The sequence below is a fragment of the Nanorana parkeri genome, unplaced genomic scaffold (genome assembly GCF_000935625.1).
Source record: "Nanorana parkeri isolate BGI_ZX_2015 unplaced genomic scaffold, ASM93562v1 scaffold164, whole genome shotgun sequence".
Classification (NCBI taxonomy): Eukaryota; Metazoa; Chordata; class Amphibia; order Anura; family Dicroglossidae; genus Nanorana; species Nanorana parkeri.
The window spans coordinates 629,583-643,740 of record NW_017306432.1 but is presented as its reverse complement, the minus strand read 5'-3'; the positions used below and the strand labels follow the sequence as shown (position 1 = coordinate 643,740).

The window sequence follows — 14,158 nt, the reverse complement described above, 5'->3', positions numbered from 1 at the left end:
TGACAAATTGTTCTCATAGGTTACAATACATCATAGCTTCCTGTTATTACATATGGTTAATTTTCCTCAAAAGTCTAAATATATGGAGTGTTAATTCCTGCTTACTAAGGTATCCTTTGCTGATCTTTATGAGGCCACCACCTTCCAATGGGCTGACTTCATCCTGAAGGCTGCTAAGTGCAATGAATAGAGAAGCACAAAAGGATTGGGATTCTCTTCCTGCCTTGCTAGTGCAGACAGCCCTTCTTGGACAAATCACTCTTCCATAGAAGATGAAAAATGAGCTTTCTGCTGCCATTGTTAAAACCTTGACTGCATTCTTCAGGAAATGCTACGTCTGACCCACAGATAAAGGAAACTCCCAAATTCTAAATCATATCATGTGCAGTCTGAGAAAAAAATAACAAATTTACAAATTGGATGATCCTGCTTATTATACATTTTTAATTAATACTGCTGTTATATCCAAAATGTTTACAATGATCCAGGAAAGTGTATATGTAAATTTAGTAGAATATACAGTATATATAAGGAGGGCAGGGTCCTGTGTAGTTCCTGACAGCTGATACAGGGGGCGCTGTGCTTACAGCGCCACGGTCTCAGTGATCACACAGAGCAGACGAAGAACGGACGTTCTTCGTCTGCTCTACGGGCTCTATGGTAAGCTCCTATGCCGTGGTCACAGGTCCCCCAGAGGAGCGGGGGACCTCGAAAACCGCGGCGGGGGAGGGGGATAAGGTCGCCTCTGCTCCTTTCATACAAGTGATCTAATCAGATCACTTGTATGAAAACGAGCGGTGGCTCCACACTGTACATTTAGCTCTGCTTGTCAGGAGCAGAGCTAAATGTACAAAAAAACTACTCGCCCGGCGCCCGAAACTGCATGTCCCAGACGTGGGGCGATAGGAATTCCACACCTCTGGGTACACTGTGAGCCCTGCCGCCTCAGCTCTCACACATTCGCTCCATAAGATGCACAGACATTTTTGCCCACCTTTTGGGGAGAAAAAAGTGCGTCTTATGGAGCTAAAAATACGGTATATATATATATACACACATATAATCTGCACACTAGAGTCTTTATATTATGTTACTTATCTCAACACCCAATTTGCTTGATATGCTGCACACTGCATAACAAAAAGATATTGCTTTACAAAGGTACCTTGAAGTGATGGGGTGACTGTCTACAAAATTTGTGGTACGAATCTGTGCATGAATTGGAACTGCAAAAAACAGCCGCTAAACCCGTTTTGAGAAAAAGATGGAATCTGCAACATGCAGATTAAGAAAGTCAGAGTGAAGTCACAAATCCTTTTCTGAATATATGTTTCTGGCCAGTTACTCAAAGTATTGAAGCTTTTGGAAAGTTTGGTAGGGTGATATTGTCACCATTTCTAAATATATAAAGGGCGGATTCAGTAAACATTCTGTAGAAAATCTATGTACCTGAACCTGGTATCAGCCTCTTGCAGTCCACTGCATAGTAGTGTATGAGGAAGAAGCTGTACAGGAGCCAGCCAATTCAGAGCTGTCATTGAAGCTAATCAAGCACAATTTGCCTCCTTAAAGAGAACCTGTGACCTACAATATGCTATCACTTAGGGGGCTATCGGAAGCGTCAGCAATACACATGTTAGGTATCACCGCACTCCAGTGTGAGATCAATAATTTTAAGGTCATCATTCACTGTTAAAGTGATATTAAAGTCAAAAGGTTTTAAAGCTATTTCAAATGCTGATTAAATTACTTACAATGGCTGCTGCTCCTTGATGTTTAAAAGTTTTAGTTCACTGCAGAATCAGCTGGTCTTCTGAGCAGTGGCCCTGATATCCTGTTTTAGTATGTCTTCTTTCTCTTGCAGGGTCCTATGGAGTCACCCTTGTGTATGCTAGTAAGCTGTGTGTGTCTCCACAAACACTCACAGCAAGGCAAGACACTTCTCTGCTTCCTGCTCCCCACTCCTCTGTCCTCCCTCCTGCCTTCACCAACAAGTGATAGGTAGCTGCTGGACACTGTGCTTTAGGATTTAAAGAAACACTTTGCTAGGAAATTAATATTTATTTGATTTGGATTAATTAATGAAAAAAAGTTTCTACTTTCATTATATACTGATAAGCTATAAAGGCTCCTAAAGAGTCACCTATGACCTATTTTTGCTACCATCAATTATCACCATTTCCACAGGCACATGTAATTTGTATTTATTTACTTACTTATTTATTCACATTTATTTATATTTAAGCACTTTTTATTAGTCAATTTACATTGTTGATTTTTGTTTCGTTTATTCACATATCACTTCAGCAATTTTTATTCCACATAATAAGATGTTCACTTAGAGATATTTATATATTTTTATACCACTTATTTAATTAGTCATTGTTGGATCCTCACTTCACTCCAGGAGACCCATAGCGCTCACTATTCTAAAACCATTTTGTGAGGCTTATCTAGCCTTAGTTTCAACAGCTTGCGGTTAACCCTTACTCTCTGTGAAATCTCCCCTTCTGGGTCTGTTTCATAGCGCAGAACATTCAACCTTACATGTAATTTGGAAGCTTGACACGTTTGGTATCTACCAAACCTCATTTTTTATATTTTACCCAAAAATTTGGATAATAAATGTGTTCATGTGCAATTAATGTAAATGTATTTTGACTGAAAATTTTGGGTTTGACAAAAAGTTGCACTAATATGGTGCAACATAAAAAATTGCAACTGCTACCATTTTAACCTACAGAGTCTCTTCTTTCAGAAAATATATTTTTAGGTAATCTTCAGGCCTAAAATGTGCATTTTAACATGTGTGCAAAAAAATGGAAAAAATGCTCCGGCAGCGAAAGGTTGAAATGTCAAAACTGCGCAGTGCATGTTGTGAACTGTGCGCGTTCCTGATAAAACATGTGCTCTTAGCTGAGTGTAAACTCCTCAGTGATTATCACTCTCACTCTGTTGGTGCTTAGATCGTTGTTCCACGACTTTAAAAAATCTCTGCGCAGGGTGAGGCTGGTTCACTTGAACCTGACCTCTAAACCTAATCATTAAAATTAGAGCTGCACCGAAATGACAATTTTTAAACCGAAAAGAAACTGAAATGAACAAAAATGTTGGGCCGAAACCTAAAATGCTTTTTTTCTAACTTTTTAAAACATTTTTTAATATTTTATTTTTATTTCTTTTTTATAAACTTTTAAATTTTTTTATATTTCATTTTAATTTATTTTTATTAAATATTTTTATTTTTTGCTTTACTTTTAGGTGCTTCGGGGAAATATTAGGGGTCTAAACAGATCCCTGATATTTCCCTTTTAAAATAGAAAAAGATATTGAGAACACAGAGTCCTCAATCTCTTTTTCTGCAGCCCCAGTTATAAATGAACAGGGATCCTCTATACTGAGTGTTCCTGTTCATTTATTACATGTGGATATAGTGTGTTTACTATAACCACAATAATGAATGAACAGGAGGTGATGTAGATCACTTCCCATTCATTCATAATTAAGGATATATTAAACATACCATGTCCTCAATTATGTACAAACACTCAGCGATTACTGATCGCTGAGTGTTTGTATTTGCTCTCCTTCCTGGCACGCTGTCACCAGAGGCTGAGCGAGCGGTGTGGAGAGGAGAGCTCGATCTGACAGCTAACTCCTCCCCCGCACCACCGGCCGGCCTCCTGTGACAGCGCTGGCTCTCTCCGCCTACAAGGCCGCTCTCCTGATCTGTCGCAGGAGGCTGAGCGGTGCAGGGAGGAGAGACGCCGGCCGATCACAACGCTCTCCTCCTGCAGCGTTCAGCCACCTGTGACAGTTTCTCTCCTCCCCACTGGGACACAGAGCAGCGCCCAGCGGGGAGGAGAGAAAGCAGAGATGCACCGCTATATTGGCAGAATAATTGCACTTTCGGCATTTTGCCAAAAGTGCCATTTTCAGCCGATATGTTTTGGCGGCCGATATATCTGTGCATCCCTAATTTTAATGATCCTGTGGTCACTTTATATCTGCTAAACATGCAGTAATGATGGAAAACACACACCTAGAGATACCTGCACGTGTGCTGCCATACCTCTATAATCCACCATTATCGCAAAAAATACATAGGAGGTGTGTGTCATGTAAAAATGATATACCAGCTAAACTTTGCGCAAAGTTGTTCACATTAAGGTCATTGCAAATAAAGGGCACTCATAGCACCTGCAGGAAAACAGGTTTAACCTCTGCATATGAAAAGGCGTCTTTACTGTAACAGCTGTTAAAATATGAAATAGACTTATTTCCGTAGTCTTATCTTGTTTCTATTGTACTGATAGAGAAGGATGTGTTAGTGTAGTCATCCTGAAACTGGAAGTGTTTTACTGGAAGAATCACCAGGTACAAATAAAGGAAAAAACTTGAAAAAAAGAAAATGAATGCAGCCACAACATCTACTCTAAGCTTAAGTAAAGTGCAATATATTCATTTTTTGTTTGCAGGTTCAGATATGCTTTCATTGTTACTTGTAAATTAAAACGTTGTCAGAAAACAATAAAGACAGCGGAAGATTCCTCCATCGACGCTCATAAGCAATGATGGAGGAATCTGTAATATTTTCTTCCTTCAGCCCGCGGGTACAACGAAGAAAATATTACTGTGTATGGCCAGCTTTAGAACAGGTGATATATGACTGGCTACTATTACTTATTGCACTTTGCTCTTTGCATTGCATTATTGTATAGACCTGGCAATATTTATTATATCTCCTTGTTGAGAAAATGTGCTATATACTGCTTTTAGGGCCTACTGAGATCTAGAAGACAGCCACACCTTATTTTGCTTTATGCCTTAATTGCATGCTTAAAGAACTAATTACACCATAAAATGAGTCCTTTCCTCCTCTATTTGCCAACTCTATTAGATAAATACACTGGCCCAGGGGCAAATTCCCTTTTGGGTTCTTGGCTTCTCAGCCATCCACTGCCTGCTAAACTTCCCTCCTGAAGGTATCAGTCACTGCCAACATTTTAATTAAATTTCCATGGAAACTCAGTTGGCACACTTATCTCCACAGCATGCCGAAAACTGAATGCAGAGTAGAGACAATGCAGCTACAATAAAAGGATAGCAGCTGAACATATGTATACTGTTATATGTAAGGTACCTTAGAACGGCCAAACCCAGCTAATTTTTTTTTGGAAGATTCAAAAGTTCAATGACTATTCTTTACAAAATGGCTGTAAGTGAATAAATGATAGTACCATAGTTGGTATCATTTCATACAACTTGTATGAGTTTAGGTTGATTGCTTATAGTTTTGGATTGTTTGCACTTTGAACAGTTGCAGATATCTGTAATTATATTAGCCCGGAAATTTAGATAATGGTCTGTTAAAAATGTCTTGATGTTTAGAATGATTTTCACTAATGTCTCACATTTCTAGTGGCAAAGGGTAAATACATAATTAACTTCAAGTATTATAATTGTGAAAGCTTGTTTATGAAAAATGTTACTTATTTTGTCTAAGCCTGACAGTATATCACCCGAAAACTAGCAGTTGCTGACCCATCCATTTCCTACCAAGATCCATTTCTCCTTTAAAGAAGAACTTAGTCTAATTAAAAGACAGGATATTGATTTAAAGTAAAGATTTGTTAAAAACAAGAAATATATTTAACTTGTATGTAACAAGCCTTCACCAACTTTACCTGCAATGTAAGACCAGGTAATACAGTATGTAGCCCATTGTGTGCCACCCCTACTACACCAGGCTGATTGACTAGACAGCTTACATATATCAAAATGCTGAACGTTTCTGTTGTATGGTAGGAACTCAGTCTCAGTTCCTGGTTCTGACTTGCTCCTTTATGACTTGCCTGGGAAGAGGAGTGCTCATTCACCGGGGAAAAGTTCACATTTCTCCAAATGGGTCCCGGCAATGATAATGGTGAGGACACATAAGAGGTTCTACTATTTGTAAAAGCACATTTAGGCACATGCTATGTGGTCATGTTACATACAAACAATACTTAGCAGAATTTTCCTTTTTTGGGCAGTCTGACCTCAGTCCTCCTAACCATCACATGTTGAATGATGCCAACGTCTGTATGTAAATTGTGGTCAGAATCTTACCTTGCGTCCAGCCTCATTGTTGTGAAGGTTCATGAGCGCCCTTGCGTTCTGCCTGATTTCCCTGGAGTCCACAAAGTCCTTGGAAAATACTAATCCATATCTGATATCGGCAGAACAGCCTCCCCATTTCCAGCCTTCTTCCCTGTGAAATTGTCCTTGTTTCTCCTTATCACACCCACAGTCACTCATGTTTCCTTGAGTACAAGCAGACGTAATGGAGTGGGCCACACCAGCCGCAATGATGGCGTAAGTGAATGCAGCCTCCCTGCTGCCTGTAGAGCAAGATAAGACATGTTACAAAACTGGTACATGATGGCCATTTCAGACAACTAGTACTTAATAATGTTTACATGCGACAAAAAGCTTACAAATACATAATATAACAATTTACAAATAAATGGTACAAGCAAAAACAATGCACTCCTTCAAGAACTAGTCATAATGCAGATTTTGGTATTGCCTTGAACCCATGATGTCTAGCTTTAATTAAAGTAATAAATAGCACCCAAATATATACCTGGGATTCAGGGAGGCCCTCCATTGGGTCCTCTGACTCCTCAACAAAAGAAGCTGGGGCTATTAGAGGCAAAGGCATTAAGTGGCTGTTGCCATTATCTCACAGATTTCCAGTTCTAGAGTTAGAAAGTAGCAGGGGACCTGGAGAAGTAACTTGCTAGGTCATAAATATATAGGTGCTATTTTGGGTGGACATATAGATGTACCTCAGCTTCCAACGTTAGGCCCACTTTAACCAGAACCTAAACAAAATCAAGAGCCATACAATTCTTATTCTGAATAATGTGGCTCTAAAGTAATGCTAGAATGAGCAAATCAGCTCTGAGCTTTCAGAAGCTATATGACTGCATCTTATTAAAGCACAAAACAACTGACTATGGTGGGCACATGAGGAAAGACCATCAATGGTCCACACCAGAGTGTGAGAGGGGACATCTTCCCTGATTTTATAGAAGTGACATCCTTTTCAAAGGAAACCTGTAGGGAAAAAAGATAATAGGGTATGCCACTACATAGCATATTTTACCTCTACCTCACTTCCTGCTAATGCAGCAACTGCCTTAACCCTCATGTTCTCATGTTCTTGGTATTTTGGGTATGGGGCACTAATGTACAGCCTTCTTGGTTCCTATAATGCAGTGTTTGGTTCATGAACAGCCAACTGCAAGGCTCAGGCACTATTACATGGAGACCAGGGAGCTTACATTCTTCTGTGCAAAAGTTCGACTTTCTAGGAAGTCTAATTTTGCACAGAAATTCAGGGGCTCCTGCTGCGAGAAAGTAAGGAAGACCTTACAGTATCTGCTAATCAGTAATGGGCCTATATATATTTTTCCCTAGAGTCACTTAAGCATAAACATGAGAAAAGTCAAATATATACATGTAACATTTTTGATGAGTTTGCGATATTCAATATACATTTTTGATAGTCAAAGGTTATTTACAAAAAAATATTCTTGTGTTTTCTCTTGCAAACAACCAGTGATTTTTGTTATATTCCTCCTTACTAAAACTGATAGTTTAAAGACAACATGTGTCCGATGTTCTGGCAACCCTTAGTAAATCACTCCTCAGACTGTAAAACAATCCAGAATCCTTCTATGTTATAAGGTGTCTAATGGAAATTCCATTTCTATTATCACCAGGCATTTTCCAAATATATTAGAATGGATCTTATCTCATTTTCCAAAGCAAGTTCTTTAAGGTTTTGTTTAAAAAAAAAAGTTTGCAAAGTGTTACTCATTAAGATTTGGTGCCTTAAGAAACACAAAAATCAAAAGTGTGACTTTATATTATTTAATGTGACAAACCATAAGCAATGTCTTACCTGTCAAATGTTATCATGTGAAGTAAGCAAAAGTAAAAGTAACTAACTATATTAGAAATGTATTCGAACCACAGAAGCACTAAAAACTGTCATATTTATAGGCACTTGAAGTTTCCACACTTGCTGTTAACACTGACCAGTTATGTCCATATAAGATAAGGGACCATTAATCAAGGCTGACAGAAAGTTAAAAATATTGCTAATTTGCACTTTGGAAAAAACTGCAGTGAACATATAAACAAAAAGGAACCTTTTGATATCATTTAGGAAAAAGGGGTAACAAAAAAAGTACTTTACGCAATACTTTTTTTTGTAAAATGTTTTTTAAAGTGACACTAAACTCAGGAATTAAATCTTAAAAATGCTTTCAATTACCTTAACTATTAACAAAATTTAACTTATTTGTGCATCACTCAGCAGCAGATTCTCAAATAATCTCTAAATTGGTGCTCACACTGTCTTTCCTTCTATAAGGTGGCTACTTTCGTTCCCCATGGTCCCTGTGCGTGTTGTAAAGGAGCCACCGCTCCAAGATCACTCACATGATGGACTACAATCTCACATTTAGTTAACTAACTTGTATTGAGATTGTAGTCCATCATGGGAGTGAGCTTGGAGTGGTGGCTATTTTGCAACACACACAGGGACCAAGGGGAACAAAAGCAGCCACCCTCCAGAAGGAAGGACAGTGTATTCAGAGATTATAAGAGGATCTACAGCTGAGTGATACACAAATAAACTACATTTTTGTTACTAGTTCAGGTATTCAAATGCATTTTTGGGGAACATTTAAAAGCAGTGCAGTAGCACTTCCGCCTTGCAACATTGAGGGTCTCTGGTTCAAACTCCTTGCAGGACACTATCGGCAAGGAGTTTGCAGGATCTTCCTGTGCTTGTGTGGGTTTCCTCCCAAAGACTCCAAAGACATGTTGAAAGGTTAATTTGCTCCTGTATGTATGCATGTGAGAACTGGATCTTAGAATGTGAGTCCGTTAAGGGGAGGGACTGATGCAAATGTGCAGCTATGTAAAGCGTTATTACCTGTAAGAGATAATAACTTTTTCTAGATTTAACTCCTGAGTTTAGTGTCACTGTAAGTAGTAGTTATTACCTACTGTGAATAAGCTTTTGTATGCAGATGTCAGAAGGTTTAAATGTTTATAATGGCTTAATTAGTAATATTACTGCACGCTAACCATAAAGTTAATTTGCAAAGTCTTGACAAAGATGCCTAGAAAGTTTCCAATAATTTGATACATTTTCCTTCATCTAAAGGTCTCTTGCAGGTTAAGTGCCTCAACTCTTTACAAATGACTAGGGGCATTGGTATCCAAGCTGATATGCTCATTTCCACACCATAATCCTTCCTATTCTTCTACTCTGGAGGGTAAAACATAACTTTACTATACAGGAAAAAAGGAAGGTTGAGTTTAAAGGAGAATATGTTGAAAAGTAACATGTTGGGAAGTTGCTTTGTATATATAAATATAGATACAGTTCATACATACAACAGTACAGTGGCCTAGTGATTAGCTCTTATGCTTTGCTGTACTGGGGGTCCCTGGTTTGAATCCTGGCCAGGTCACTATCTGCAAGGAGTTTGCATGTTCCACGCTCTGCTTGTGTGGGTTTCTGCCCACACTCCAAAGACATGCTGGTAGGTTAATTGGCTCCTGTCTAAATTGACCTATTCCCCCTTGGGGTCTGTTTCATAGCGCAGAACACTCAACCTTTCACGCTGGAGCTTCTACTTTGACCGTTTTAACTATCTAATCACCTACCGTCCTGGTTCCAAAAATGGGAAAGCGGACTCGCTCTCTAGAATCGGTGACTCCTCAAGAGCCGAAGGCGCACCCGCCTCTATAATACCCCCCGGAAGGATCATCGCTACCCTCGTGGGACTCAAGCAGCAACTCCAATCGGAACTGCAGACTGTGTCCTCTCTCCCTGCTGGTCTTGTACGGGATTCCGAGGGGTTCTTCTACAGAGGCTCCAGGTTGTTCGTTCCGCCCTCCTTGCATGTGCCCATCCTAAAGCTATTGCACGACTCCCCGACCGCAGGTCATCCGGGAGTTAAACGGACGCTGGACCTCGTACAGCGGCACTTCTGGTGGCCGGGAATGCAAGACACCATAACTAGCTACGTAACAACGTGTAACGTATGTGCAACCTGCAAACACGAGAAACGTCCTCCCTACGGGCTATTGACCAACCTTCCCATACCTGATAACCCTTGGGAGGTGGTTGCATTAGACTTCATAGTGGATCTTCCTCCTTCCAAAGGACACAACACCATATTGGTCGTTGTCGACCATCTGACCAAGATGGCCCACTTCGTACCCCTTACCAAACTGCCTACTGCACGGGAGACGTCTGAGGCATTCATAGTACCCCGCTCAACTCAGGATACGGGGCATGATGTGAGGCAGCTCCCTCCAAGCCTCAATAAATACAGGGCAATTGGAGACCGAGCTGCAGAGGCTGACCCCCATTCCTATAGACAAAGCTAAACGCTCCGCAGTTGTGATTCAGAAACACGCCCGGTAGGAGGTAGAGTATTACACCTATGCATGTGAGATAGGGACCTTAGATTATAAACTCCTTGAGGGCAGGGATTCATGTAAATGTGTCACTATGTCAAGTGCTGTGCAAATTGTCAGCGCTATATAAATACCAGAAATAAATAAGTATACTCACTAGACACACAAATGTAGTCAGGTTTGGCCCTCATTAAATCATTTTTTAATGTTATATATTAATTAAAACAATCCTAAATGTTTAAATAGAACTTTCATCATCTTTGTACTGTAATTACACATTAGGATTTCAGTGTGAGAGGGAGGGGCAGCACTAAAAGCCAATAGGGGTTAAAAACAAATGGAACTTGGCAATTGAAAGAGAGAGCTCAGAGTTAAAGGAGAACTATGAGGTGAGTGAAAATCACTCAGTGTCATAGTTCAAGCCGACGTGTGACAATAAAACTGTCACACGTCAGCTCAATAGATTGGGAAGTGAGCGAACACATACCGTCGCTCGCTCACTTCTCGATCATGTCCCTGCAGAGAGCTGTGACTGTCAGTCATGGCTCCCCGCAGGGATTCCCCCCTCCCTGCTCCGATCCTCCAGTAATGTCGGGAACCGTCCCGGCTGCGGCGGTCTCAGAATACCGCAAGCTATAGTTCGCGATATACTGAGCTTTGGATAAGAAAAAAGAAAACTTGCCGCACTCCTTACTGGGACTCCCCACAAAAAGACAGGTGCTCGAAATGACTGCGGATGGCACCGCCACACATAGACAAAAAGGAAGACGTCACCAGCACTCCAACAACGATAATAACAGCAATTAGATGCTCATTTATTGACAGATGCTGTCTCTCATTGGCAAGCGCTTTCGGGGCCACACAGGGTCCCCTTTGTCAGGCTCAGAGATGACTGAGCTTTGGGATACTGAGCTTTGGGTCACGGGAGGATGCTAGTTTATCTCCTTCTGTGACCCTTAAGAGAGCTATGGGGTAAAACACTTACTCCATAGTTCTCTTTTAAGTTTATCAGTGAGCTACTGTTCCTTCACTATCTATTAATAGGTTTGGCAATTTTGTATTTTTCAGGTTAAAAAAATGGTCAAGACCTTGTATAGTGACTGGTAGGCTTGTCTGGATTATAAAACAGACTGAAAAAGAATACAAATTTTGAGCAATTGCACATCCTGAAGATAACAAAGTGAATCAAAATAAAAAAGAAGATACAATATGGAGCTTAATTAACCTCTTTCCCTTAAGTTCACAGATCTCTCTATGAATCTGCACTTGATTCTAAAGTTTAACCAGGAAACATTTCTCCTCTTCTTGCAAGGTTTTCTATATGGCCTCATAATTTCTTAATCAGAGAGACAATACATTTATAAAATTGTGTAGCTTGTAGGAGGATCTACTTTCCATCCCTTAACAGTCACTGGTTGGTTGACCAGTCAGTTTAATGGATCAATACCTGGTAAACACATAGGCCCCTTTGAGTACCTATTTCTGAAATAAATATGTTGCACATAGGGAGATGACTTGATGAAGCATTGAATAATAAGTTAATAGAAAATATGATTGTCCCTAAACCTGAGAAGAGGCAGAAATGCAATCATGCATAGATGAATGACAATTGTGTGGGATTGTGTGGGATTAACATTTATGAAGAGGTAATAAATAAAACATACATTTTTCACATACAGCTCCGGTATTACATTTCTGACATCTCTTTCTTTTGTGTACGTGACAATAATTTAGAACATATGAAACAAAAGAAATATGAATTTAACATGAGGGTTTTTTTCCCCACAAAGTTCACTTGAGCACATCAGCCATTTTTTGTACCTTTTCTAAAGACTCGTTGTTTTATAAAAATCATTTAATGTGATTCGGCTTATATCACTGACCCAGATTATACAGTTTGAATAATTAATATGTATTGGTTTACCTAGTATACCAATGAATTTAAAATTACATTGTTTTTCAAATTCCTTTTAATACATATGGCAGTAAACTGCCACAAATGCGGGCAAATCAAACTAAGCATATGATGAAAGAAATGTACAAGCTGAGGTTATCGTCAGCGATACCTGCATGTCAAAGTGATTAGCAGATCCATTGATAAAAGCCAAAAATATATTCAAGGAAAGGAAGTCTCAAATTTTGCTGTAAAAGATGAGTTTGGCTCCATCCCATTTTTTTTCTAAGCATCCCTATTGGTCAGTGAGGACACCCATCACGTTAGAGTAGCAACAGGGAGGCTTTGGGAGGTGAAAGGGGGTGGTGCTAAGCTAGACTTTGAAAAAGCTGAGAGTTCCTTATAACTTCAGCTGTCTGAACTTCTAAATTTTCTGATTGCTTTGACATGTTCTTTTTCATTCAATGTAGCTAACCTATTTTAATGCATTCTTTTCTTTATCAGTTTGAATAGCTAAATCTTGTTACATGTTTATTTTAACAGCAGAGCAGCAAATTTAGCTGTATATAATGTCATCTGGGGCAGTAGAAGTTGTTATTAAAGTATGACTTAATTTGGTTTAATAGGATATTAGTTTAATCAGATCACTATTGTAAGGCTAACAAATATCTGTTTACAGTCTTGCTAAGATAAAATGTTCCTTTTCTTCAGGAAATTACGTTCTGTAGCGCGTTCGAACACTCTGCAAAACGCTCAAACACCGAAATCCCATTATTTCCTATGGGTATGGTTCACACCTGGGCGTATTACAGGCCGTATGAACGCGCTACAAAATGCCCTACGCCCAAAGAAGTACAGGAGCTTCTTTGGGGCGTTTTTGTTGCGCGTTTCCATTGGGATACAGCCAAGTAGCCCTCGCAAACGCGCGTTTGTCGTGAGCTTTTTTACCGCGAATCGCTGTAAAAATGCGCATCACGAAATGCGCGACAAACGCGCATATTCGATACGCCTAGGTGTGATCCCAGCCTAACTCATCCTGCTTGAGCTACTGAGTTCAGTAAAAAGCAGCTAAAAGGAGGCTAAAAAAAATATCTCAACACATGAAAAGCAGACTACAAATCAATCTACTGGCTCAAATGAACAGAAAATAGTAGCATGCTATATAATTATAATAGTATCCTAAATATATTAAGAAAGAAAATATGTACATATTTAAATTCAAGTACCTTAGTTAAGGTACTTGAATGCTTTTTTTACATTTTAACTCTTAAGTTTAGTATCGCTTTAAGGGGCTTATTCACTAAGCTGCCAAAGGCAGCCGAGTGAATAACCAAGCCAAAGTAAAGGAAGCCGAACCCTGTACGGCTATTTACTTCAGCCGTACATTGGCTGGGTTCAGCTCCCTTGGGTTCAGGCAACATGCTCAGCATGTTCGGCTGAGCCAAAGTGAAGAGCCCGACAACAAATGACCAGTGATGTTAAAGGCCCATTTGCGCATTTGTTTTAATTCGTCAGGGACCTGAGAAGACCCATTTGACAGCTGCAGGCACAATGTCAACAAATAGGCAGAGCCAGCGGTGATGTCACCACTGGCTCTGCCTATTTGTTTACATTTGGCCGGCACCTGCCAAACAAATCAGTTTGTGGCGCCAGTTCGTCAGGTGCGCATAGGTTGGCAGGCGGCGTTTTTTTTACATTTCGACAAGGTGGCGGCGTGGACATCTCTGGACGTCGTTATTGACCTTTGGATTACGGTGGTGGACCGATTTT

General features: G+C 39.9%; 1 protein-coding gene across 1 annotated transcript in view; it reads right to left on the bottom strand.

Moving 5' to 3' along the window:
• Positions 1-14,158, bottom strand: part of LOC108785476 (protein Wnt-7a) — a 54,835-nt gene that overhangs the window by 16,381 nt on the left and 24,296 nt on the right. The window contains exon 3 of the mRNA XM_018554558.1: positions 6,112-6,383. Coding sequence (XP_018410060.1) covers positions 6,112-6,383 — 272 coding nt within the window. The remainder of the gene's footprint in view (positions 1-6,111; positions 6,384-14,158) is intronic.